Source organism: Telopea speciosissima, chromosome 6, assembly GCF_018873765.1.
Source record: "Telopea speciosissima isolate NSW1024214 ecotype Mountain lineage chromosome 6, Tspe_v1, whole genome shotgun sequence".
Lineage (NCBI taxonomy): Eukaryota > Viridiplantae > Streptophyta > Magnoliopsida > Proteales > Proteaceae > Telopea > Telopea speciosissima.
In genome coordinates, this window is record NC_057921.1 from 41,193,536 (window position 1) to 41,218,473 (window position 24,938).

At 40.2% G+C, this 24,938-nt stretch overlaps 1 protein-coding gene across 1 annotated transcript in view; it reads right to left on the minus strand.

Annotated features, from left to right (window-relative positions):
• LOC122663753 (germin-like protein 5-1) overlaps positions 1-24,353 on the minus strand; it is a 41,662-nt gene extending 17,309 nt beyond the window's left edge. Inside the window, exon 1 of the mRNA XM_043859396.1 lies at positions 24,217-24,353. Within this exon, the coding sequence (XP_043715331.1) occupies positions 24,217-24,322 (106 nt within the window). The 5' untranslated portion in view covers positions 24,323-24,353. The remainder of the gene's footprint in view (positions 1-24,216) is intronic.
• Positions 24,354-24,938: the final 585 nt, after the last annotated feature.

Here is a 24,938-nt window from a genome sequence, read left to right on the forward strand (position 1 = left end):
ACATGCATATTCAAATCCTAAACCCTAACCCTATGTTAGCCTTATTACTAATCTATTCACATTTCTGATGTTTGAATTAAAGTAATTGATTCATGTTTCAGCCATACAAAACTGTTTTATCCAAAGTTAATTCATGAAACTCCATTGATAGTTGCACCCACCTTCAAAACCCTAATTTCCCATGCAAATTGATCATAACATGGTTCCAATTCATGATAATGATTATGTGAACATCATCCCATGATCAATTGGGTGTAATTCAACCAAAAACCCCATCAAAACCCCTGATTTTGGCCCTGTCATGTTGCTGCAAAATCTCTGGTGGAAATTCTGGTCGATTACTTCATCTATCAGAGAATGCAGTCTCAGTCATGTTGATCACTACTATCTCAGGATGATGACCCGGTCGACAACTTCATCATCTTGAGTTGCTGTCAAACTCATGTTTGAGTCTTGGACCTACTCCAACCTAACGTAAAGGCAACCCTAAGACCCCACCTACACTTAAACATGATTTATCACATGTGTATTGGTTTAATAATCATAGGACATAGCTTCTGTATTATACCCGCACCCCGGGAGTATAATTAATTATTATTTCTCCCTCATGACGTGTAGATACCGCTGCTTTGTATGCTGGTGACCTGTTCTTGATGATGGTCAAACCCAGCTACAAAATTATTGACCATGATACGGGTTTGCCTGTGGAGGAAACTATTCGGGGTCATGGGTGACGCACCATGGCAATGGAGAAGTAAGTTCTAGCCCTTAATGTATTTATTTACCCTTCTCTTCGATATCCTCGAAGTACGGGTCAAGGTTTGGATCGCCTGGGCTATTTTAATTGTATAGGGAATATTTTATTTATGGGTCCCACTTACCTTGGAAAGCGTGTGAAGGATTTATGACCCCATATTATGTAGACCCCACCCCTTTAGTAAACTTCTTTCCTATTTAGAACTAGTGGGTTGACCCATTTAGCTCTCATAACCCATATGGTTTAATGACCCATTTAACTTGGACCGACCCTTTTAACCTACTTGATCCATTTGACTAGTTGAACCTAAAAATGGGTTTTTATTCTATTAGTACCCAACCAAATGGACCCTAAAGCATCACTTGCCTTAAATAGAACTAAGAGCATTTACTTCTCTTTACTATTCTCACTAAGCCTAAAATGTGGAGGAAGAAGAGAAAGAAGAAGAGATGTGCAGGAGCTTGATAGGAGGCTTGAGGATCTTACTTCTTGGAGCCTTAACGTGGGTACTACTTCCTTGAGGAAGGTAAGCCTTTAAGGCCTTCTTTTTTCCTTATTTTTTTATTTTGGGGTTGGGAAATGAGTGAGAATCGGTCTAGGGCTTATTTTGAGACCCAAGGATCGATGTGAACTCATGGCCATGATCATGGTGGAGCTATCTTACTCCTTTGGCTAACCTCAAAGCTCCCAATCCCATCCCAATGGAAAGACCTCGGGTTTCTATCCTATTATGCTCTAAATGAAGTTCTCTTGCTTTCCCCCTCTTGAATCCTTGGAATACATAGACCTAATGAGGTCTTAGGATCTTAATGGACCAAGGAGGAAGCCCTTTGGTGTTCTCTTTCCTTCAATCCACTTAGGAATGAAAGCCTTAGTGAATAACCCTTTAATTTTGAGATTTGGAGACCTGTGGTTTCAAGACCTACGAGAAACCGCCCCTACAACCACCCTGAGACCATCCTCTTAAGAAGCTCTCTGTTAAAGTCGGTTTTACCTGTGATTTCATATCTGAGGTAAAATCACACATAAAATCGCACCTGGCAGAACCTTTCCTAAGCCCCTGTTAAGGTTGGATTTACATGTGATTTTAGGTTTGGGCGTGAAACCACCCATAAAACCACCCTATCTTTAAAATCTATAATTTAGGTAATTTGTGGGGGAACTTTTGGGAACCCTCCCCTTTGACATAATTAACCATATTCTCACTCTTTCACTAGGTTTAATCTCCCTTTTTGCAACGTGCTACTTAATCGCGGCGACATCTCATAACTTCGGGATATAACACCTAGGGTAAGTGGGTTTGGTTTGTTTGGGCTTGCTATCATTAAATATACATGTATCATGCTAGTAGAATAATTATTAAGCATGCTTATGCATTTTGCATATTTATAATGATGATGATATGATGATGTTGTGGTTGGTTTCTTTTTCCTTATTGGGTTACGATGTCGATGAATGCCGGTGCTGGAACCCTAGACTATATATAATATTTTAATTGAATGCCATATTGAATTGTATGCGTCGTGCCATGCTGGTAATCGGGCACTAAACTAGATGAAAAGTTGATGCGCCTGGATTACCTCTCAGGATAATAGGAATTGCATGTAGTATATCTGTGGCTAGGACCTGCACCCTTATGCTACGACCCTTACCAACAGGGGTTTAGGTGTTGGGTAATCAGTACACCGGATTCTGTGGAGGTGGGAGAGGCTAGTCATGGTAGTATTGGTTATCGGGGTCTGCCCCTGGGTGGTTTTGGTGGCTTCGACCGGCGTAGGCCCCCTGGTGACAATTAAGGTTCATTGTGGCGATAAGTTAAGTGATCCACAGTGTTTTCTGAGTTGTCACAGTAGCATATACCTCTGACTTAGTTGTGATGTTAGGTGGAAAATTTATTTAACATATGCATGCATCATTGGGCTATGTGAATTGTGTGTTTGTGCATCCCCATCCCCTCACTGGCTCAGTGGAGCTAACCCCCTCGTGTACATACTTTTTAGATTATGATGCAAGTACGGAGGAGCTGAAAGCTGTGTTTGAGGAATATGGCGATGAGTGTTCTTGTGACGATTGCGCCTGCGGTGTGAGAATACTTGAGACTTGTTCCCCTTTTGTTATTTTAGGGCTTAGAACCCATGTATAAACATTTATTGTTATACCCTTATTGATAGTTATTAGATAGTCTTGAAAAATGTATTAATTATAGTATTTATCATTTAGCCTTTGAACATCTTGTAACTATTTGATTTTATATGCTTCCGCAAAACTATTGATCTTTTGGAATGTAATATTCCCTTTCCGCACTCTGATATTATGTGACTTTAATATTGGTTATGACTGTGCGTTGGGATACTATGTCAGTGATCCTGGTAGCTTAATGGGATGACACGGGTCGTCCTAGTCACCCCGTATATTATATTATATCCCTTATCTAGGATAGGGGCGTGACAGAGTGGTATCAGAGCAATGATGCTCTGCACCGACCACTGTCTCGCGGACTCTTGATTTACTCTCCATAATTAGGTTCTAAACTAAAAATCTTCAAAAGCATAAATGATGGTGTGCAGACATAGGAGAAGACTGATTGTGGTGAAACAAGGACTTAGAAGATAATAGATAACATGAAACTTAGGACTTGAACCATAGGCTGTTAAGCTACAATTATGTAATTGCTTGGTTGAGTCTTAAGTAGATTATAGATGAACAATTATATGTTATAATTCATAAACAATAATGAATCAATAATAACCAAGCACAAATATCAACAATGATTTAAACAAGAGAGAATTAAGCAAATACATAGAGGTACATATAAGATTAATTACAAATATCCAATTGTTCCAGATTCTCTGCTTCGGCATAACTGTGCCTTTCCCAACTCAAATGTAAGATCTCATCTGTTTCAACTCAAAACATTTGATTCTGTTTATCTCAGATTAAATATACAAGTCCACCATTTCCAAAAGAGAAAAGAAAAAAACTAAAAAAAAAAAAGAAGGGAAAAGTAAAAGAGCTCCACAAATATCTATCCTAAGACAAGAACTAGAAGAACTGATTCGAGATAACTTCAATTTATTGAGAGAAAGCTGGGCTAGTCGTTTGCACCACCACCACCACCGCCACCAAGAAAGGTGTTGATGTCATCTAACCCTCTCTCGATACCCTCTAAGCATCGAGTTTGGTCGGAGAGTTGCTTCGTGACCTCATTGAAGCCATCCACTACTCGCAGGTTCAACCGCCTGATGGCCATCAGGATGTCAATACCTCCCGCTTAATGAAGGTATAGGGGTTCTTTCCCGGTGAGCAATAGGTCTTTGCCTACCCAATAGACACATTAAGAATCCCCGCTAACTGTGCTACTGTGAAGGCTATAGGAACCCCCTTGACATATGAGACAACCCGATAATTCTGTATGCCCGGGTTCTCGGTGTCCAGATTTGTATAGAAATGGCGAATGAGTTTCAGGTAGTATGGTTCAGGAAGGTTGAGAATGTTGGTCCACCCCAATGCCTCGAATCTCTGCCCCACCATGTAAGCTTTGAGATCATCCCACACTGCATCCCGCCCTTCCACTATATTTTTGAAGCAGAAGTAGTCTCGGTAAAGCTCTTGGTCCTCTATCTTTTGGAACCATAGTAGATCTAGGACAATTGGTGCAACTTGTTCAACCCGTGCACGAAATGTTCTTGGAGCCATTAGATACTCTTAACCTGCAGCCAAAAAGTCAAGATTTATAACAAATTAGTACCTTGAATGCTAAGGCCTAAGTAGATGATCAATGTAAGGTTGTGAAGTTCAAAACCTAGCCCTTGATTTTTTCTTTCAAAGGAATTAAATTACAGCAGGATTCTTAGGCTAAAAAATTCTGATTTTATCCAATTGTGATCTAAGAAGTTGAAAAAAAAGGAAAGGCATGGCCATTATGTGAATGACATGATAAATAATGAAGATTCATGGTCATATCTTGAAAGTAATGCTTTATGCAAAACAGTGAGTTCAAGCAAAATATGGACTTATTTGATCTTACAACATCCTATAAACTTTAAAGAAAATTTTCAGATTTTGTGATTGGGAGATTGAATCATAAGAAATAAGTAAATATGATTTGTGATAACTCAGAGAATGTAAGCTAAGCCTTATCTAGTAAGACCGAATCAAAGATGGCAAAAGAGAAGAGAAAATTTTGATTAGGTTTTGATTTTTCCAAAATCCAACCCAAATCCTTGGATTAGATGCCATAGTTGTGTGCAAGCCCTTGTATAGGTTGCTTATGGTGAGAAAATGATTAAGATTAGGTTACAAACAACCTATTAGGCAAAAAGGAAGCAAAAACCCCAAGTTTCCAAAACCTGAATGGTGTTTTGGGGTTTCTCCAAGAGAAAGAAATCGATGGGAGAGAGAGAGATCTTACCTGAATGCAATTGGATGTTGTTGAGGAGTAATTTGGAGTACAAAAATCCACCAAGGAGTGAGGAGAGAGCAAGTACGGTCGCAGTTGGGGTTTCTCCAGAGCTTTACATATGGTTTCTGCCCAGGTAAAAATCACCTGAAAATCCGTGCTTAGCCGAGACTGTTTATTCTGGTTTCATATTTGAGTAAAACCAGGCATAAAATCGCCCAAGCCAGAAAGGGTTTTCTTGCCTTGTCTTGATGAACCAACCTATGTTAAGCTTTTATTTCCTTCATATGTTGTTTCCCTCGCCCCTTGTGGCCTATCTTACCCTGGTAATTTAAGCTCTATGCTTGGCAAATAAAATTATAGAAGTAAAATATCTACAAGATATGGAAACTATGTTGCGACAAGAGCATATAAGGGAAAATGAGACATGATAACCATAGGAAGATGTTTGGAGTAAAGAGAAAAGAATAAGATCAATGCACATGTAAAATCCATGTGAGATCCCTAGTGCATGGACATGAATAATGAGATCAATGTAAACAACATATGCTTTTGGTTACTTTACATCCCAACCAATATCAAACAAGCAAGTTATTGGATGAAAATACCCCAATAAGAGACAAGAATAATTTATCTGAGGAAAAAAAGGAAAGATTCAAGGATTTTATCAATAATTATGTATACAAGAGAATATGCTTGAAGATAAGACAATGTGATAATTTTCTATGAGATTTTATGGCATGTAAAAGAATTAGATTTGAACTTGGAGAGTTTTTCCAAAATATTGTGAATTGAGGATTTTACCACAACCAAAACCTGAACATAATCCAAGTAAAATTCAACTAGAGTTGACGAACATAGCAACAATCTCTAAAATGCTTGCAATGACTTGAAAATTTATAAAATATACAATAATCAAATAAGGATCCAACAACTTAGTGCTATCAATCAAATAGGGCTTGATTTATAATCAAAAACCCTAGTTCCAATCGGTTTGATATGGATTTGGTGTACATGGCCATGGGATTACAAGCAAAATCAAGACTTGATCACACCTTGAAATGATTCATCCCAAATCCAAGAAAAGAGGAAGTAGAAATGGGAAGAAAGCCATATCTTGAACAACTGAGAGTTGAACCTTGAGGCTTGAGATTACAAGAAAAACCACCCAAGGGAAGCTTGAATGGAAGTTCCTGTAGAGTTTTTTTCTCCCTGTGGTTATATCCCTTCCTTGGAGCCAAAAGTGAGTTTTAAAACTCGTGGCTCTGTTTTGTTAAAATTCTACGAACAGACGAATGAACAGATCCACTTGTCGTAACTCCGCTCGTGAATCTGCTCCGCACAAAACTTAAAATTATCATTTTAAAGCTGAGCTGATCAACGAACGAATCCACACTCATGCGTCCGTCTTTAGATCCATTTGACTTCAACTCTCTCGGCCTTTGAGACTTCTCAGACCGGATGAACGAACGGATTCACATTCCACATCCGCCCATTAGTCCGCTCTCCCTATTTTCACGGAGGAGCCACGAACGCACCCAGAGTGCTGATGTCGCTCGTGAGTCCGCTCGATTTCTTTTAAGATTTTGAGCCTATTTTTGGAGACCTTTTGACCACACCCATATGTGATGATTATGTGCCTATACCCTAGATCGGACACCCCTGTTGTGTGGCCCATTTATGTGGACCACTTAAGTCTAGTTAATACCTTGAAATTGAAAGAGGTTAGGGCTTGTACCCGACTGGGCCGGCTAATAAAAACCACCTGAGAAAGGAGAAGAGGTGTGGAGGAGCTTGATAGGGGGCTTGAGGATCTTGCTTCTTGGAGCCTTAACGTGGGTACCACTTCCTTGAGGAAGGTAAGCCTTTACGGCCTTCTTCCTTCCTTATTTTTTTTATTTTGGGGTTGGGAAATGAGTGAGAATCGATCTAGGGCTTATTTTGAGACCCAAGGATCGATGTGAACTCATGGCCATGATCATGGTGGAGCTATCTTACTCCTTTGGCTAACCTCAAAGCTCCTAATCCCATCCCAATGGAAAGACCTAGGGTTTCTAACCTATTATGCTCTAAATGAAGTTCTCTCGCTTTCCCCCTCTTGAATCCTTGGAATACATAGACCTAATGAGGTCTTAGGATCTTAATGGACCAAGGAGGAAGCCCTTTGGTGTTCTCTTTCCTTCAATCCACTTGGGAATGGAAGCCTTGGTGAATAACCCTTTAATTTTGAGATTTGGAGACCTGCGGTTTCAAGACCTACGGGAAATCGCCCCTGCAACCACCCTGAGACCATCCTCTTAAGAAGCTCTCTATTAAAGTCAATTATACCTGCGGTTTCATATCTGAGGTAAAATCACACGTAAAACCGCACCAGGCAGAACCGTTCCTAAGCCCCTGTTAAGGTTGGATTTACATGTGATTTTAAGTTTGGACATGAAATCACCCATAAAACCACCCTACCTTTAAAATCTACAACTTAGATAGTTTATGGGGGACCTTTTGGGAACCCTTCTCTTTGACATAATTAACCCTATTCTCACTCTTTCACTAGGCTTAATCTTTCTTTTTGCAACGTGCTACTTAATCGCGGAGACATCTCATAACTTCGGGATATAACACCTAGGATGAGTGGGTTTGGTTTGTTTGGGCTTGCTATCATTAAATATACATGTATCATGCTAGTAGAATAATTATTAAGCATGCTTGTGCATTTTACATATTTATAATGATGATGATGATATGATGATGTTGTGGTTGGTTTCTTTTTCCTTATTGGGTTATGGTGTCGGTGAATGCCGGTGCTGGAACCCCAGACTATATATAATACTTTGATTGAATACCATATTGAACTGTATGCGTCGTACCGTACTGATAATCGGACACTAAACCAGATGACAAGTTGATGCGCCTGGATTACCTCTCGGGATGATAGGAATTGCATGTAGTATATCTGTGGCTAAGACCTGCACCCTTATGCTACGACCCTTACCAACAGGGGTTTAGGTGTTAGATAATCAGTACACCGGATTCTATGGAGGTGGGAGAGGCCAGTCATAGTAGTATTGGTTAGTGGGGTCTGCCCTTGGGTGGCTTTGGTGGCTTCGATCGGCGTAAGCCCCCTGGTGACAATTGAGGTTCATTGTGGCGATAAGTTTAGTGACCCACAGTGTTCTCCGAGTTGTCACAGTAGCATATACCTCTAACTTAGTTATGATGTTAGGTGAAAAATTTATTTAACATATGCATGCATCATTGGACTATGTGAATTGTGTGTTTGTGCATCCCCATCTTCTCACTGGCTTAGTGGAGCTAACCCCCTCGTGTACACATTTTTTAGATTATGGTGTAGGTACGGAGGAGCCAAAAGCTGTGTTTGAGGAACATGGCGATGGGTGTCCTTGTGACGATTGCACCTGCGGTGTGAGGATACTTGGGACTTGTTCCCCTTTTGTTATTTTAGGGCTTAAAGTCCATGTATAAACATTTATTGTTATACCCTTGTTGATAGTTATTAGATGGTCTTGGGAAATGTATTAATTACAGTATTTATCATTTAGCCTTTGAACATCTTGTAACTTTTGATTTTATACGCTTCCGTAAAACTATTGATCTTTTGGAATGTAATATTCCCTTTCCGCACTCTGATATTATATGGCTTTAATATTGGTTATGACTGCGCGTTGGGATACTGTGTCAGTGATCCTGGTAGCTTAATGGGATGACACGCATCGTCCTAGTCACCCCTTATATTATATTATATCCCTTGTCTGGGATAGGGGCATGACATTCTCGATCTTCGAACCTATCGGCAATCAACTCGAGAACCAATCTAGCTACGCGAACGCAAGTAATCAAGGTGAATGGGAATATGCCATACATGTAGGTGTAATACAACTATTGTGCTGTAATATGGTAATTGATTACGTTATTTCTCATTCTTATTTCTTATTATTGTTATGAGATTTAAATGGAAATTGTTGAGGTATGATATTATTGTTGGCATACTTGCATGTATTGTTAGAATAGATGCCGTAGTCGACTTGGAAATGAAAGGTATGGTGTGCCGTAGTATGGGATCCAGGAGCACCGTACACTTCATACTATGTTCATATAAAATGGCATGTGGCTAGGGATCAACATCACCCGTACTACGGACCCTTGCCAACAGGGATTAAGGTGTTGTATACCACAAATGTGTGAGGCTAATGTCCTGAAGGGGCATTGCTCGGTCAGTAGACTCATCGGGTCATTAGGAGAGGTGGTGTCGATTGTCCCAACAATCAATAGGGCTGGTGGTAGCACAATGGTAACATTGAAGGTTGGTCGGGCTGACCTTGGGAAGGGATGCCGGAGCCGACTGGTTTTCCTGACAGCTCAATGGATGTATCGCGATATGGGGTTAGAAGCTCGTACCAGGGATACATGTATTGGGGATTGTAGTAGTACTTTCTTACCTGGATTTAGTTTTGTTGTTAGGTGGATTAATAATAAAACTGAACCCCATGCACATATGATCAAGTTTTGTGTTGCATCTGAATGCATGGTTTATTCTTCATTCACGGGTTCGGTGGAGCTCACCCTCATGGAATATTTTCTTTTAGATTATCTTGCAGGTGGATGTGATAGTAGTAGGAAGCATTACTTCGAGGCAGAGGGTTGATGACCACTGTGAACGTGTTGGTGCAGACTCAGAGGGTTGTGACCCCAATCATGCAGACGATTAGAGTGTCCTTGGAGAATAAGGACTGATGATGTGGTGTTATCTTTTTGTTTTTTTTTATTAAAAATACTATATTTTGGTGGAAGAGTTTCCACTATAAATATCTTGGAGTAGATGTATCTTGGGCCGATGGTTGTGAATCTTGGGATACCGACCTTCTGAAAACTTAATGTAAATAATATGTATATAAAACTTATAGTACTTTACTTTTCCCGCGCTCTGATCAATGTAACACTTGTTATCTCGATATTGTGTTGTGCTTGTGACGTGTATTTACTGCATCTGGATCCTGGAGGTCTACAAATACTTTGAGTATTCGGGTCAACCATCGAATGCTCCCAGGGGTGGATTCGGGGTGTGACAGACCGAGTACCCTATCGGTCGACTGATAAGGTAATTTTTTTCTTCTTTCTATTTTAAACAAATACATGCTTAATTGTACAAATCTTGATTCGTACAATGCATTCATTGGTGAGGGATAAAATTTAGGGGAAGGAAAGGGAACTGGGAAGAGTGACATTTTGAACGACGGGAATGATATAAGCAGTTCAGAAAATGATTAAAATGATTTAATTAGTGATAATGAGGAAGAAGAAGAAGAAGATATTATAACATATATATTATAAACTTTAAATGTCACACTCATTGTGTTATATAATATATTATATATAAAGATAATAAGTGATATAATATATTTTATTATAGTGTTATTTTATGTAAACTTGATGAATTTCTCCTTGGCCCAACCTAGCCCATGCATCTCCCTTTCCCATACCATGATCAAGACCAACAATCAAGGTCAGCCCAGCCCAACCCTAAGGGTGGGTCAGGGTGGATTTTTAAGGTCCTGAGTTAAGGTCAGGTCGGGTCGGACCTAGCCCAGCTAAGGGGACTCAAGGTTGGTCTATATTTTTAAAAAGCCCGGCCCAACCCGACCCTATTGCAATCCGAGGATCTACAAATGTATAAATGATCCAAAAATGAAGCTAAGAAGATTGTGGGAAAAGTTAAAGATGAAGAAATATGAAGATCTTTATAACAAGTTGAGCACAAAAGAAGGGGAAAAACTATTTATAAGATAGTTACAATGAGGGAAAGGAATAGCAGAGGTCTCGACCATGTTAGATGTATTAAAAGTGAAGATGATAAAGTACTAATAAGGGATGAGGATATTAAGGAGAGATAGAAAGTTTATTTCTATAGCCTACTAAATGAAAACACTTAGTAATAGTGTTCCGGAAGATTGCATTACCCATCAAGACACCACATGTCGTAGATATGTATACGAAAAATTAGGATGTCTGAAGTAAAAGAAGCTTTTAAGGAGGATGAAAGTAGGCAAGGAACAAGGCCTAGGATGAGGTCCCAATAGAACTGTGAAAGAGCTTAGGAATTTATAGTGTATCTTGGCTAACCAAGTTGTTTAATAAGATTATGAGCAAAATGACAAATGTCAGATGAATGGAGGAGAAGCACTGTACATGGTTCCAATTTACAACAATAAAAGGTGATATTAAGAATTGCAATAACTATAGAGGCATAAAACAAATGAGTCATACTATGAAATAATGGGAGAGGGTTATTGAAATCCACCTGAGACAAGAAAGTATAATCATGGAGAACCAATTTGGTTTTATGCTAGGAAGATCTATGATAGAAGCGATTTACTTAGGAGGCTCATGAAAAGATTTAGAGATTGCTCCAAGTGGTCTTTATTGATCTAGAAAAAGCTTATGACATAATCCCTAGATAGTAAATGTAATAAGTATTATAGAAAAGAAGTGTTTTCAAGTAAATAGGTGGACATAATTAAAGATACGAATAATGGTGTGGTGACTAGTGTAAGAATTATGTGGATCAAGATAGTGAATTTTCAATTACAATTGAGTTACATCAAGGATCAACTTTAAGAACTAGAGAGGTGATATAAAGAATGATGTTTTACAGAGAATTAAAATAGGGTTGATGAAGTAGAGAGGTGTGTCTGGAGTGTTTTGTGATCGACGTATTCCTTTAAAACTTAAAAGAAAAATCTTATAGGACAGTCACAAGACCAGCTATGATATAAGGTGTAAAAATATTGGGCAATTAAGAAGCATCATATAGACAAACTCTGTGTAGAGGAGATAAGGATGTTGAGATGGATGAGTAGCAAAAGTAGGAAGAATAAAGTAATGAATGATCATAATAGAGTCTAGGAGTAGCTCCTCTACATGATGAGGAAGTCGTTTGAGGTAGCATGGTCATGTTCAACGAAAGTCTTTGGATGCTCCAGTGGACCAGTACATAGAAGTGATTTCATTCAAATTAAATGAACTAAAAGAGCCCGAGATAGACCTAGAACAACCTTAAGAGAAGTGGTGAGGAAAGACAAACATAGCTTAAGCCTTGTATCAAGTATGACTTCAAATAAAGCTTAGCAGACAAGGATTCATTTAGCTGACTCCATTTATTAAAGTAACCCGATGGTAGATTTCTTAGCAAAGTCAGCAGCGAAGTAGAGTGTCTCTTCTGTGATGGTGTCTTTTCCATCTTTTATTGAAGATAAATTTCTTATGGATGCACAGTATAGGCCGAGATATCAGTTTCATTAGCTTTTTTCTGGTTATAGTGGTTGTTTTGATTGTGTCTTTCAATCCCTCCTATTAATGCCCATGCCGAAGGTGGGAGGGTCTATTCTGGCTTTTTTGTGTGAGTTCTTGGTTGTTGGCTTTTTTTTTTCTTGTAATTTTTTTTTTCTTTAATACAAATCATCTTTTTAGCAAAAAAAAAAAAAAAAAGCTGACTCCAGGGGAGCGCACCTGTGGAGCGCTCTGCTGCCACTGTGTCCAAATAATCAAGATTGGTGCTTGGAATACTAGGGGTATCAATGACCCTGGTAAGCAACGGGCAGTCCTTGCATGGGCGTCCAATAATCATCTTGTACTGTTTGGATTGATTGATTGCATTGAGCGTGATGGTAGGGGCAGGTTTTCTAACTTGGCTTTGAAAGTTGAAGACAATAGTCGACAGAGGGAATTTTTTGAGAGGTGGGGTATTTCGGTGCTGTATTCTCTTTCATCGCCCACTTTTCATTCTTGGCCTATGCCACCTGTTGGGTGGGTAGCAATCAATTGTGATGGCTCTGTAAAGGGTGGTTTGGGAGGGTATGGTGCCAATGGTAGAAATTATCGGGGAGAGCCAGTTTTTGCTCTTGCAGGTGGAATTCGAGAATCAAATGTCGTTTGTATGGAGCTACATGCAATTCGGAGTGGCTTGCAGCGGGCGAGGGTCTTCAACTTGTCGCAAGTCCAAGTTAGATCAGACTCTCAGGTTGCAATTCAGATGGTGGTTGGAACTTACAAGGCTCCTTGGGGAGTTCTGTGGTTGGTTGAGGAGATCCGCGAACTGCGTGATTCTTTCCGCAGTTGCACTTTCATTCACCATGTGACGGAGATAAATTGTTGTGTGGATTATCTGGTTGGCTATACATCTGTAATTCAGTTTGTCCATTTTAATTTGCATAACCTTCCTTTGGCACTTTCTGAGATGATACAATGATGCAAAACGGAAGGTTTGCTCAAGAATGTAATGTGATCTTATTCTAATATATAAAAGTGCTCTTTTAACTATAAAAAAAAAAGCTGACTCCATTTATTTGGGATAAGACTGAATTGTTGTTGTATTGCACGATGCCTTCTCATTGCCTCGATCTCCCTTGACTATGTCTGAAGGAAAACTCGATCCCAAATATTAAAGAATGAGAGAGAGAGAACAGAGGTGACATCAATATATGCATTTCATTTTCACGCATCAGCACTCACCACCCTCCACCAAATGAATTGAAAGAATAACAAATCGACCAGGAAAGAAAGGAAAGGGTCTTGATTGATTTCAACGCTTAGCGAAAAGATACGATGCCGGCCAAGTCAAGAAGGGGGTGGGAGGGGGCACAATTATATTGGATAAACAAAAGGAAGTAAGACTTATTCACCTTATTCTCCAAACCCTCTAACCTACTAACCTACGCCACGACCCTTTCCCGTCGTCTCTTCTCCACGTTTATCGGGTCAAATTACGTTTTAGCTTTCTTAAATTAAGGTATTGTTTTCTTTACCCAAAAAAAAAAAATTATTTAGTTATTTTTTTGTTTTTGTTTTTTGTAGAAGAAGAACTTGTGCATGCAGCCCTTAGTACGTTAGTAAGTTTGGGAACGGAAATGGATACATTCGGCAATTAAACGAACTAGACAGCAATAATACTTTTCAAAAATCCGATGTAATAAAATGTATACGATAATAATATGATACGTGCTTAATACGTGTTTAATACGATCACTCTATAAGCAAAAATATGGGCATATATTCACTAAGTAATAGGGACCTTACTCCTCTCAGGTTCGTAGGTTCCTCCCATAGGGGGCTAGAAATGACGACCTCACCCCTTGGCCGAACACACTGTCCGGGTGGGACGAGGTCGTCATTTCCGCCCTCCCTATGAGAGGAACCTACGAACCTAACCGGGCAGGGAACCTGAGAGAAGAAAAATTCAAGTAATAGACATGCACCACCTAATTGATAAAATAATAGTATATAGACAATGATTTTATCAAAAAGTAACCTCACAACTAAAATAAACACAATATAATATCCCCTATTACATCTCATAAGATTATCATTTAACAAATCAAAATATTAATAAAAGTATCTCATCCGACATAAGAAAAAAAAATAAATCATAATGTGTTCTAGAACTCATCTCTAAGATGAGCTCACATCAATGAACTCATCTCTAAGATGAACTAACATCACCAATGGAAGTTCATTTGCCTCTGCAATTACCAATTTACCCAGCTGCAATTAACTGGCCACCTGAACTGAAATGAGAATGAAGATGAAGAAGATGAATGGAATGGGGGCAATCAACAGCTAGGGTTCGAAGAGAAGAAGACCAAAATCATATTATGCGAAGGTTTTGTTTTGCGTTTTTTCTTCTTTAAGTTGTGATTTTTTTTTTTTTAACAAAACTAAATTTAAATTAAAAAGTATTAAACACGTTTAATTCATGTTTAATACGTGTATAATATGGGTGCACTTAAAAAAAACAAGTATTTTACCATATATATAGAAATATACGTTAAAATATGTTTTTTTGAATTAAACGTTTGAATACGTGTATAATACGCGAACTTACTAGCTAAGATATAGCCACGCTATATTCTCACGTGAAACAAAATTAAAAATACAAGAAACAAACTTAGAAGATAAATAAATAATATCTTCAACAACTCCATTAGGAAGATAAGAAATCAGATTCCTGTTGTCTGACTAAATTAGTACATTAATCAGATGAGCATGAGAAAGTAACTCCAAAAGAGCGAAGAAGCGAGGGATGTAAATGGATAACGAAATCTGAATTTGAATTGATCCGTATTCGTTAGGGGCATCCGTATTCGTTAGAGATATCCGGAAAATAATCAATACTCCGATTAAAATCCTCAAAAAATCCAATACTTAATAATAAAAATTAAGTAAATAATGATTTTAGGTTTTGAAGATTAAACAAGTTCTAGAATATGATGAAAAGAGAATCATGATCTAAGAGATATGGATTGAGAGAGAATTGTATCCGCTAGGAGGAAGGTCGGTTACACAAGCGATATGTAACGGATGGTGAAAATCAATCCGATCCGCATCCGAATCCGTTAGAGGTATCCATTCGCCGGGAATATCGCTCGATCCATCCGACCGATCAATCCGAACATCGTTACATCCTAACGCCAGTCTCACCATCCAAAACATCGTAAGTATTACCATGACTGTCTCGACAGATACAACCCATTCCTCCATTATATGAATCTTTTATTTGTTGTGGGAAAATCCATAAATTAAATATATTAATTTAGACTCTTATCAAGTCTTCAAAAGTGTTTGGTCTCTTCTTGAATGCTCAACTCCATCATCTTCCCATAAATTGTTGGACCAATGACTAACATTTCATAAGCAGGAGTGTCGGACCAGTTCAATTTACCTATCATATACTCTTGCTCAGTTTGCAGTTTTCCCAAAAAAAATTAAAAAAAGTTTTTTTTTTTTCTTTTCAATTATCCATTTAGTAATGGTTTCTTGCACAGTTTATGTAATCATTAATTACTTACGATTATTAATTAGTATGCAAGTTAGAATGCTTATATATATATATATATATATATAGCCTTTCACTAGTACTCTCTCGGCTTCCTTTCCTATATAGTTTTTAAAAGTGTTTGGTCTTATGCACAAAGACTTCAGTTATAAAGGAGAGCAAGGTTAGACTCAATACATAGTTTGGATTTTTTAGGGATTGGGAGATAACAATTCTAAGTACAGAACGCTTTAATAGTGGAGGAGAGAGAAGCTCTGGCGATTGGGGTGGTGCTCAGTGACGCCCATGACCCTGACGGTCGACGTAGGAATGGGGTGGCTCCACCTCGTGGTCAATGGTCAATAACCAAATTTTTTTCACGGTTGGCGTCTCAAGGGGAAGCAGAGACTGGTGTACATGGAGTGGTGGTGAACAGAGATGTTGGTTCTAAGCCCTCGGAGCGACCAAGGAGGTCTTATGCGGCTGTTGTTGGAAGGGTTTCCTTGCCGGCGGTGGATAATCTTCCTTCTGCAGTTAAGAATGGGAATCTTACTCGCATTAAGATTCCGAAAGAGGCGTATCAATCACAGGTGGAGTTACACCGCTTTGCTCTACTAGGTCAGGTCAACTTCAGATATACCCCCATGGATAAACTACGGGAGTATGTTGCAGCTTCGTTGACCTTGAAACAAAGGGTGGTGTTGAAATCACTGGGGAAAGGTTTCGTACTTTTTCGGTTTGCGTGTGAAGCGAATATGGCACCCATCTGGAAACTTGGTCCAGCTCGGGTGGATGGACAATTGCTGCGATTCCAACTTTGGAGGAAGGATTTTAATGTCAAGGACCATTCCATTACCCATCGGCTTACGTGGATTAGGTTCCTAGATTTGCCACAGGAATATTGGCACGAGGATATCCTTCTCTCAATGGCAAATGCGATTGGAAGGCCGGTTGCGATTGACAGGAAAACCAAATCCTCGCTCTTTGGTCACTTTACAAGGATCTGTATCAATGTTGACGATGCCCTTCCTCGTGAGGAGGAACTCTTTGTAAAACGGGAATAGGAGGAATCGCTGGAATCATTCGTGTTTAAATAGCAGGTGACCGTTGAAGACCCCCCTTCTCGGTGCTCAATTTGTCACAGGTTTGGGCATCAGGTAGAGGGTTGTGTGGAGAAGGCTAAGGAGAAGGAGGTGGATCCAGAGATTCCAAGTGTGAACTATGTACAGGAATAAGAGGCAAGGCCTCACCATCGGCAAGCATGGAGACATCGTCACCGGCAAAGCTCTCATCTAGAGGTTGCGGTTGCGGCAAGAGATTCAAGTGAGGCAAGAGATGACGAGGCCAGGTGTCCCTCTTTGGAACGTATCTCGGTGCAACAAGGTGCGTTATTGAAAGATTTTGTTTTGTATGAGGATTCTTTGAGAGTGGTTGGCGGTGGGAAGGAGTCTCCACGCTATCAGTGTGATAATGCTAATAAGGGGGTTCAGTGCTAGCGGTCTGCTTTGAGAGGAAGTGTGTTATCTTACGGTGCTGGTGAGGTGGAGTTGGTCCCTTCAACTATACAATCTCAAGGATCCTCATCTAATGCCTTATTTTTAGGAAGCGATGAGGGTTGTGGTAGTAATACGGTTGGGTTAGCTGGCTCGGGTTCTTACAGAGTGGCTTTGAAGCCTAGGTTGACTACTCCTATTTGTGATTCAGGGGGTTTGCACCATGGAACAATGGGGGCCCATGGATCATGATGCTGTAGGTGGGGTCTTAGAAGTGGTGTTACCAGTGGCGGAAGGTTTAGCTGATGTGCATGTGCCTACTGGCGCCGGACCCAGCAGGGATCATGGTCGTGTGGTGATAGTGCAACATGGTCTCTCGGTTTCTCTAGATGGGATTGTCCCTGTTCCTTTTGTTCCAGTTCACCGTAACAAATCGCTACTAGGTGCCGAGATGGGGCTAGAGTGTTCTAAGTTAGGGCCTCGATGGAAGAATAAGAGGGGTCAGGAGCTGGCTATGGTGGATGATGTTCTTTTACAAAATCAGGAGGTGGGGCTGCAACTCGTCGCCTTACTAGAAGCACTCAATCCAATAGAAATTTATGAAGTGTCTATTCTAGAATATTCGTAGCATATCAAAAAAACGTGCGCGTTCAGTCTTCGCATACTTGTTTGGGAACATGACCCATTGTTCTTGTGTTTAGCATAACCAAAAGTTGAGCCGAGAAAGTGTCTGAGAAAGTTTTTCGAAGCTTTGGGTTTTAGCTCTCAGTTCATATTTAATCACTGGGAGGAAAGTATCCCGAATCTGTGGTTTTTTTGGAAGGTATCTTTGGTCCCACCGAAGATCATTCTTATGTCGCACCAGCAGCTTACTTGTTCGATTGTGGTTAGTGGGATGCAGGGTGTCATCTTGATGGTGCATGCAAACTGCTGGAGGCATGTGAGTCGTCAGCTGTGGTATGATTTAATAACTATTGCTGGTGTTAACTGCCCATGGTTGGTGTTGGGAGACTTTAACTCCTATATTTTTTCAAATGAGAAACGAGGTTCGGGAAAGTTTAATATTTGGTTCTTTAGAAGAATTCTCGGCAATGGTTGATATAGCCTTGTTGGTGCCCATTCCTTTGTCGGGGTATACCTTCACATGGTCTAATAACAGGCGTGTGGGTAATGTCTATGCTGTCTTGGATCGTAGTTTTGGCAACGAAGAGTGGATGCTCAAATTTGAGGGGAGTGCTCAACGAGTTCTTCCTAGGGGGTATTCTGATCATTCAGCTATTATGGTTTCTTAGAACGATGTGCCACGTCCTCCTAATGTTCATTTTCGAATGATGCGATTTTGGGCGGAGCATGCTGATTTTAGGAAGGTCGTTAGGGATTCATGGAACCACCCTGTGAGGGGTACACCGATTTATGTTGTGGCCCAAAAGCTAAAGCGGCTCAAATGCCCAATGAGGGAATGGGCTAGGAGGGTTTTTCCATAGGTTGAGGTGGAAGCTACTCGGACAAGGGGATTTGTAGAGGAAATCCAGAATAGGATTGAGCGGGAAGGATTCAGTGATGAGTTATTTGAGTTAGAACTTCATGCCAAGGGTGAGCATGAGAAAATCTTGTTGTTGTAGGAGAAGTTTTGGGTTGAACGCTCTAGAGATAAATGGTTGAGGTTTGGTGATAGGTGCTCCAAATATTTCCATCTGTCTACCAAAATTCGGCGGTCTAGGAATGTCATTCGACATGTTCAGATGGAAAGCGGTGGGGTTCTCACCGATCCATCTTCCATTGGTGTTCATATGGCAAACCACTTTGAAGAATTCTACAAGGGTGGAGGTTTTGTTATTAAGGAGGAATTGCTAGATCATATTCCAAACTTAATTTCAGCTAAGGATAATAAGATGTTGGTTGCAGTGCCTTCTGCAGATGAAGTGAAAGTTGCGGTGTTCAATCTGGACCCTGCGAGCACCCTTGGTCCAGATGGGTTTAAGGGAACTTTCTTCAGAATCTGCTCAGACATTGTTGGTCTGGAGGTATGTCTAGCAATCTCTAATTTTTTTAAAGAAGGTGTCATTACTAAAGGGGTGAATAATAATTTTATCACGTTGATCCCTAAGGAAGAGAATGTCAGGCATGTCAGTCAATTTCGCCCGATTTGTCTTGGGAATTTTTTCTTTAAAATCATTCCTAAAATTATGGCCACCCATCTTTCTCCGCTCCTCTCTAAGTTAATCTCTGAAGAACAGGGTGCTTTCCAACAAGGGAAAGTAATTTTCTCAAATATTGGGGTGGCTTCTGAGTTGACCAACATGATGTCTTCTAAATGTCGTGGGGGAACTTTAGGAATGAAGCTGGATGTCTAAAAGGCATATGATACGCTGGAATGGAGTTTTCTATTTGATGTTATGCTTAAATTCGGCCTTTCCCAAACCTGGATTAATTGGATTAGGGAGATGATGAGGTCAACAAAGGTGTCGATCCTTATTAATGGTGGACCGGTTGGTTAATCCGGGGTGGAGAGAGGGTTAAAGCAGGGTGATCCTTTATCCCCTCCTCTGTTTATTCTAGCAAAGGAAGTCCTTTGTCGGGGTCTGACAGATTTGAGGATGGAAGGGTTGGTGAAGGGGATTCCCGGCCCCAGAAACACATTCACTCCATCTCACCTCCTATATGCAGATGATGTATTCATTTTTGTGAATGCTGATGTGAAAAGTGTTTGGAAGGTAAAAAAAAAATTTGGACTGTTATCAGGGCTACTCAAGGCCGAAAATTAACCTTGAGAAGAGCAAGGTCTTTGTAGGGGCTATGTCGGACCAAAGAAAACGCAGGGTTATAGAGGTGTTGCAGATTCCTGAGTGTAGTTTTCCCACCCGTTACCTAGGGGTGGCATTGTTCAAGGGTAGAGTTAAAAAAGATTTTATTCTCTCTCTGGTTGATAAATTCAAGGCTAGATTGGCAGGGTGGAGAGGCAGACTGTTATCTATGGCTGGAAGAGTGGAGTTGGTGAAGTCTGTGATGAGTAGCATTCCGATTCATAACTTCTTGGTGTACCTATGACCGGTTTCGTCTATGGCTTTGATGGAATGGTGGATAAGGAACTTTATTTGGTGTGGGGATGCTTCTACTTCAAAGGCAATTACGGTTAGGTGGAGTAAGTTGTGTAAGCCTAAAAGTAAAGGAGGGTTGGGTGTGCATTGACTTAAGGAGGTAAATTTAGTGCTACTGGCTAAATTGGCATGGTATGTTAAATGTGATAATTCCATATTTGCTACTTTTTTGCGGGAGAGATTTATTGCCTCAGATGGATCCTTAAAGAAGGGGGTGAAGTCTTCCATTTTTCGAGGCATCCGAAAAGTTTGGGAGTTGGTGTGTTTGAATGAGAGATGGATCATTGGAAATGGGGAGAAGATAAACTGTGGTTTGATCGGTGGGCGAATGGGCAGTGTATTTATGATCTCATTCCTCAACATGTAAAAATTCCAAGGACTTTGAAGGACAATGTTGCAGATTACACTGAAGAGGGGGCTTGGAGTTTGCCGTTTCTCAGGTCGCCAGAGTTGCAATCGGTGTGTAATCAATTTATTCAGGTAACTTTGCCAACTACTGGTCATGAGGATAAAAGGGTGTGGGTTTTGACGGAGTCGGGGAATTTCTCTATTAAATCAGCGTGGAAGGTTTTGCGATGCCATGCGCCACAGCAAGGATGGTTGCAATTAGTATGGCAAAAAGGAGTGCTCCCAAGGTCATCGGTTTTTGGCTGGCGGTTAATGCATAGGTGTCTTCCAACTGATGATAATATTACAAAGCATGCTATTCCAGGGGTGTCTCGCTATGAGTTATGTTGTAAGTGCCAAGAATCAATTAATCATATTTTTCTTGATTGCGAATTTGTTGCCCATGTTTGGGCTACAATCCGTGCTCTGTTTGATCTGAGATGGGCTGGCTTCCCATCTATTGCAGGTTGGTAAATTGTGGATTGAAAGCGACTCGGCTGCGTTGGTCAGTTATGTGGAAAATAACTCAATTCCTTGGAGTTTTCAACAAAGATGGCGCTTCTCCAGCAGCTACTTGGCGGGGATTACCTGGAAGATAAGCCACTGCTACAGAGAAATTAATGTGGTAACGGACATTTTAGCTAAGCATGCAGCTTCAACAAGGACGTCAAGTATCTGGGATGCAACTCCAAATTGTGTTCAGAATGATATTATTTGGGATGCAAACCTAAGACCTAGATACAGATTTTCTAGGTGATGTGTGCTTTTCTGTTGTGTTTGTTTGTGGGTTTCTTCCCTATTGATGGTCATGCCGAAGGTGGGGAAGGAACTCCATTGAGTTGGTTTGGACGTTCTCTGTAATTATTTCTTTTATATCGTTTAATACAATACTTTGCTGACCTTTAGCCAAAAAAATAGATAGTTTGAAAAATGATTTTAATATAATCGGAAAACCATTGTCTCCCCACACAAAAAATGTTAGAGAAATAGGCAACACCCATTCTCTATATATAGGAGAGGAAGAGATGCCACTAAAGGGTATCTCCAAGAGACATCCCCTAACATCATGCATTTTCCCAAAATACTTGTTTGTTGATCATTCAAACAAGTCGTCCAATAATCATACCTGTTGGTCATTTTGGTGTCTATTTGTGCATATTAAAAAACGACATAATTCTCTAAATATTTTGAATCTTTAATTTTAAAGACAAGTAAAAAATCCAAAATTAATTAATTACTGTGTGATAGATATATTGGAGACTATGGTATCCTCATATGAGTAGCAAAACCCAATGGGATTTTATTTTTATTTTGATGAAAGCCCTGTGGGAATCTTAATCCTAAGTAGTTCTAATTTAATTTAAAAAAAAAAAAAAAACTCTAACAGGGAGTGTTGCTGTATTAAAAGGCAGTTGGGATATCCTATCCTCTATCCTCTATCCTCTATCCTCTATCCTCATTTCCTCTGTAGTCGTTCTCACCAATATTCTCCGATCCATCCTATTGTATCAATGACCATTGACGATGCATGGTTTCTGGCCACGTGCTTTCGTTCCATTATCATTTTCTAATTTGCGAAGGCAACGACTTCAGTTTTTAAAAGAAAAAAAAAGAAATTGATTGTAAAAATCTCAAAGACTGGAACTAACACCATAAAATCATGATTGAATTAACGATTGATCAATAATGGCCAAAGGAGTACTATTTTTATTATAAAAAATAAAAAAAATAAAAAAGCCAAAAGAGTAGTATGTCCCTTTAGCATATCATATTATCGAACCCGTGCTCAAACAAGGGTAAGGTGGTCATTATGTGTCTTATTGTGTCTGCGTATTACGATGCAGAACGGACAGCTGGGCAGCAAAAGACCCAAATTGAAAAAATATCATATTAGAGGAGAATGTAGAATCAATCAATATAAATATTCATGGATCATCATCATCATCAAGTAATGAGACTTGTGATGAGAGAGAGATAACTACTAGTACTACGACGACTTCTTGGGTGCGAGCTTGGACTTGATCTTTTCAACCTCCTTGGTACCAATCTGGAAGGCCTTGGTAAGAACATTGTCAGGGACGGAAGGAGAGGAAGTGAAGAGGGTGAGCGCTATAGACTGTGTCCCTGGCAACTGGCTATTGAAAGCCGATAACACTGTTGCTGGGACATCAGCGTTGTTCTTCTGGAAATGGACGAGTCCCCTTGGGAACACGAAGATGTCACCCTTCTTTATGGTCTGAGAGATCAATACATTGGCTGTGGTGATGAACCCAACTTCCAGTTCACCTTCAAGGACGAACACCATCTCCGTCGCCCTCGGGTGGGTATGCGGTGGGTTCAGCCCTCCCGCTGCGTAGTCGATCCGAGATATGGACACTCCCAGTGTGTTCAGACCTGGTATCTTCTCCACGTTGGCCGCCGTCACCACCGATCCCATTGTGTTGTTGGTCATTCCTGCCTTGGCAAGCCCCGAGTAGAAGAAGTCAGACGCGCTTACATTCCCGGCCGCCTTACACGGATACCCATTCACCTTCACCCCTGTAATTAAATTAATTAATTAAAATTATTAGTCATAGTAGTAGTAGAAAAAAAGAAAAATTAATTGGAGGAGCTGAAAACATTAATCAAGGACCAATGGAGCCGCAACACTCACCTGGCCACCCACCCACCGTACCAAATCTATTAATGTATTGTTGTAATAAGGTAATAAAGAAAATGATGATGAAAATAACGTAGGGAAGGGATAAAGTTCAGATCCATAACTGTCGAACTGCCCGTCTTGGGATTCGGATCCTCTATTTTGTGAGTTGCCCCTATTGCCATGAGTCCTAGACACAACAAGGTGGTAAAAACCACTTTATTACTGCTCAAGCTGGAGTAGGGCGGTCATTTCATTGTCTTATTGTGTCCGAGGCGCACAAGGCAGTAGGGGCAGCTAGGCAGTAGAGGACCCCGACACCTTGTCAGATATCGCAAGGTAAGAAATGATCGTCTTAACCCCACTTGGGCAGGGGTAAGGTGATCATTTCTCACCTTGTATTGTCGAGCTGCGCAGACATACCAAGGCGAAAAATGACTGCCTTACCCCCATTCGTACAAGACATTCGAGCAAGATGGAAAATGATTGTCTTACCCCCTGTCCGAACGCCTTGCTCGAGTGGGGGTTAGGCAATCATTTACTGCCTTGCTGTGTCTGTGCAACATGGCAGAACGGGGCAGTTCGGTAATAAAGAATCCAAATTAAATAATTGATGGATTACCAGAAGTGAGATCCGCCACGCAGACGTCCTGAAGCATGTCCGGATCTGACGCATAAGTGCCGGAGAACATAGCGCAGATGACGAAGAGTGCGATAATAATCGCCATCCTCAACCTCCTTAATTAATGTTGGAAGAAAAGCAAAACCCCGCACACGATCGATCACCACTTGTTCTTGTTCGCACAGAGAAAATGGGAAAATTAAAGACAGGACAGACGATGGCACCGATCACACTTCTGCTAATTATCAGACAGACTTCTACTCACTACCATCGAAGACAGAAAGAGAGAGAGAGAGAAGGCCTGGAATATGGTTGGAAGAGGAAAATTAAGGTGTATTTATATTTTAGGAGGCAGCGATTTTGAAGCTTGAGTAGAAGGATTGCTATTGAGGGATGGACAATAATAAAAAAAACCAACAAAGGAAAGGGGAAAGGGAAGGGGCTTGGCAACCGTAGAGGGCCCGTGGAGGAGAAAGAAAAAGATAAATTAATAAAGGTAGGCAGAGCTTATTCATTCAATCTAAAGTTATCACTTTTTTTTTTCTCTTCATTCAATCTAAAGGTTATCGCTTTGAACAAACTTTGGGACTTGGGTCCTCTGTTCTTTAATGGGTTTTCTTTACTAATGTGGTGAGCAACTTAAAGGACACTGCATTAAGACTTTAATATCAATTTATTTTTTCTTATTTGCTTAAAAGCTTACATATCAATTATTAAAAAAC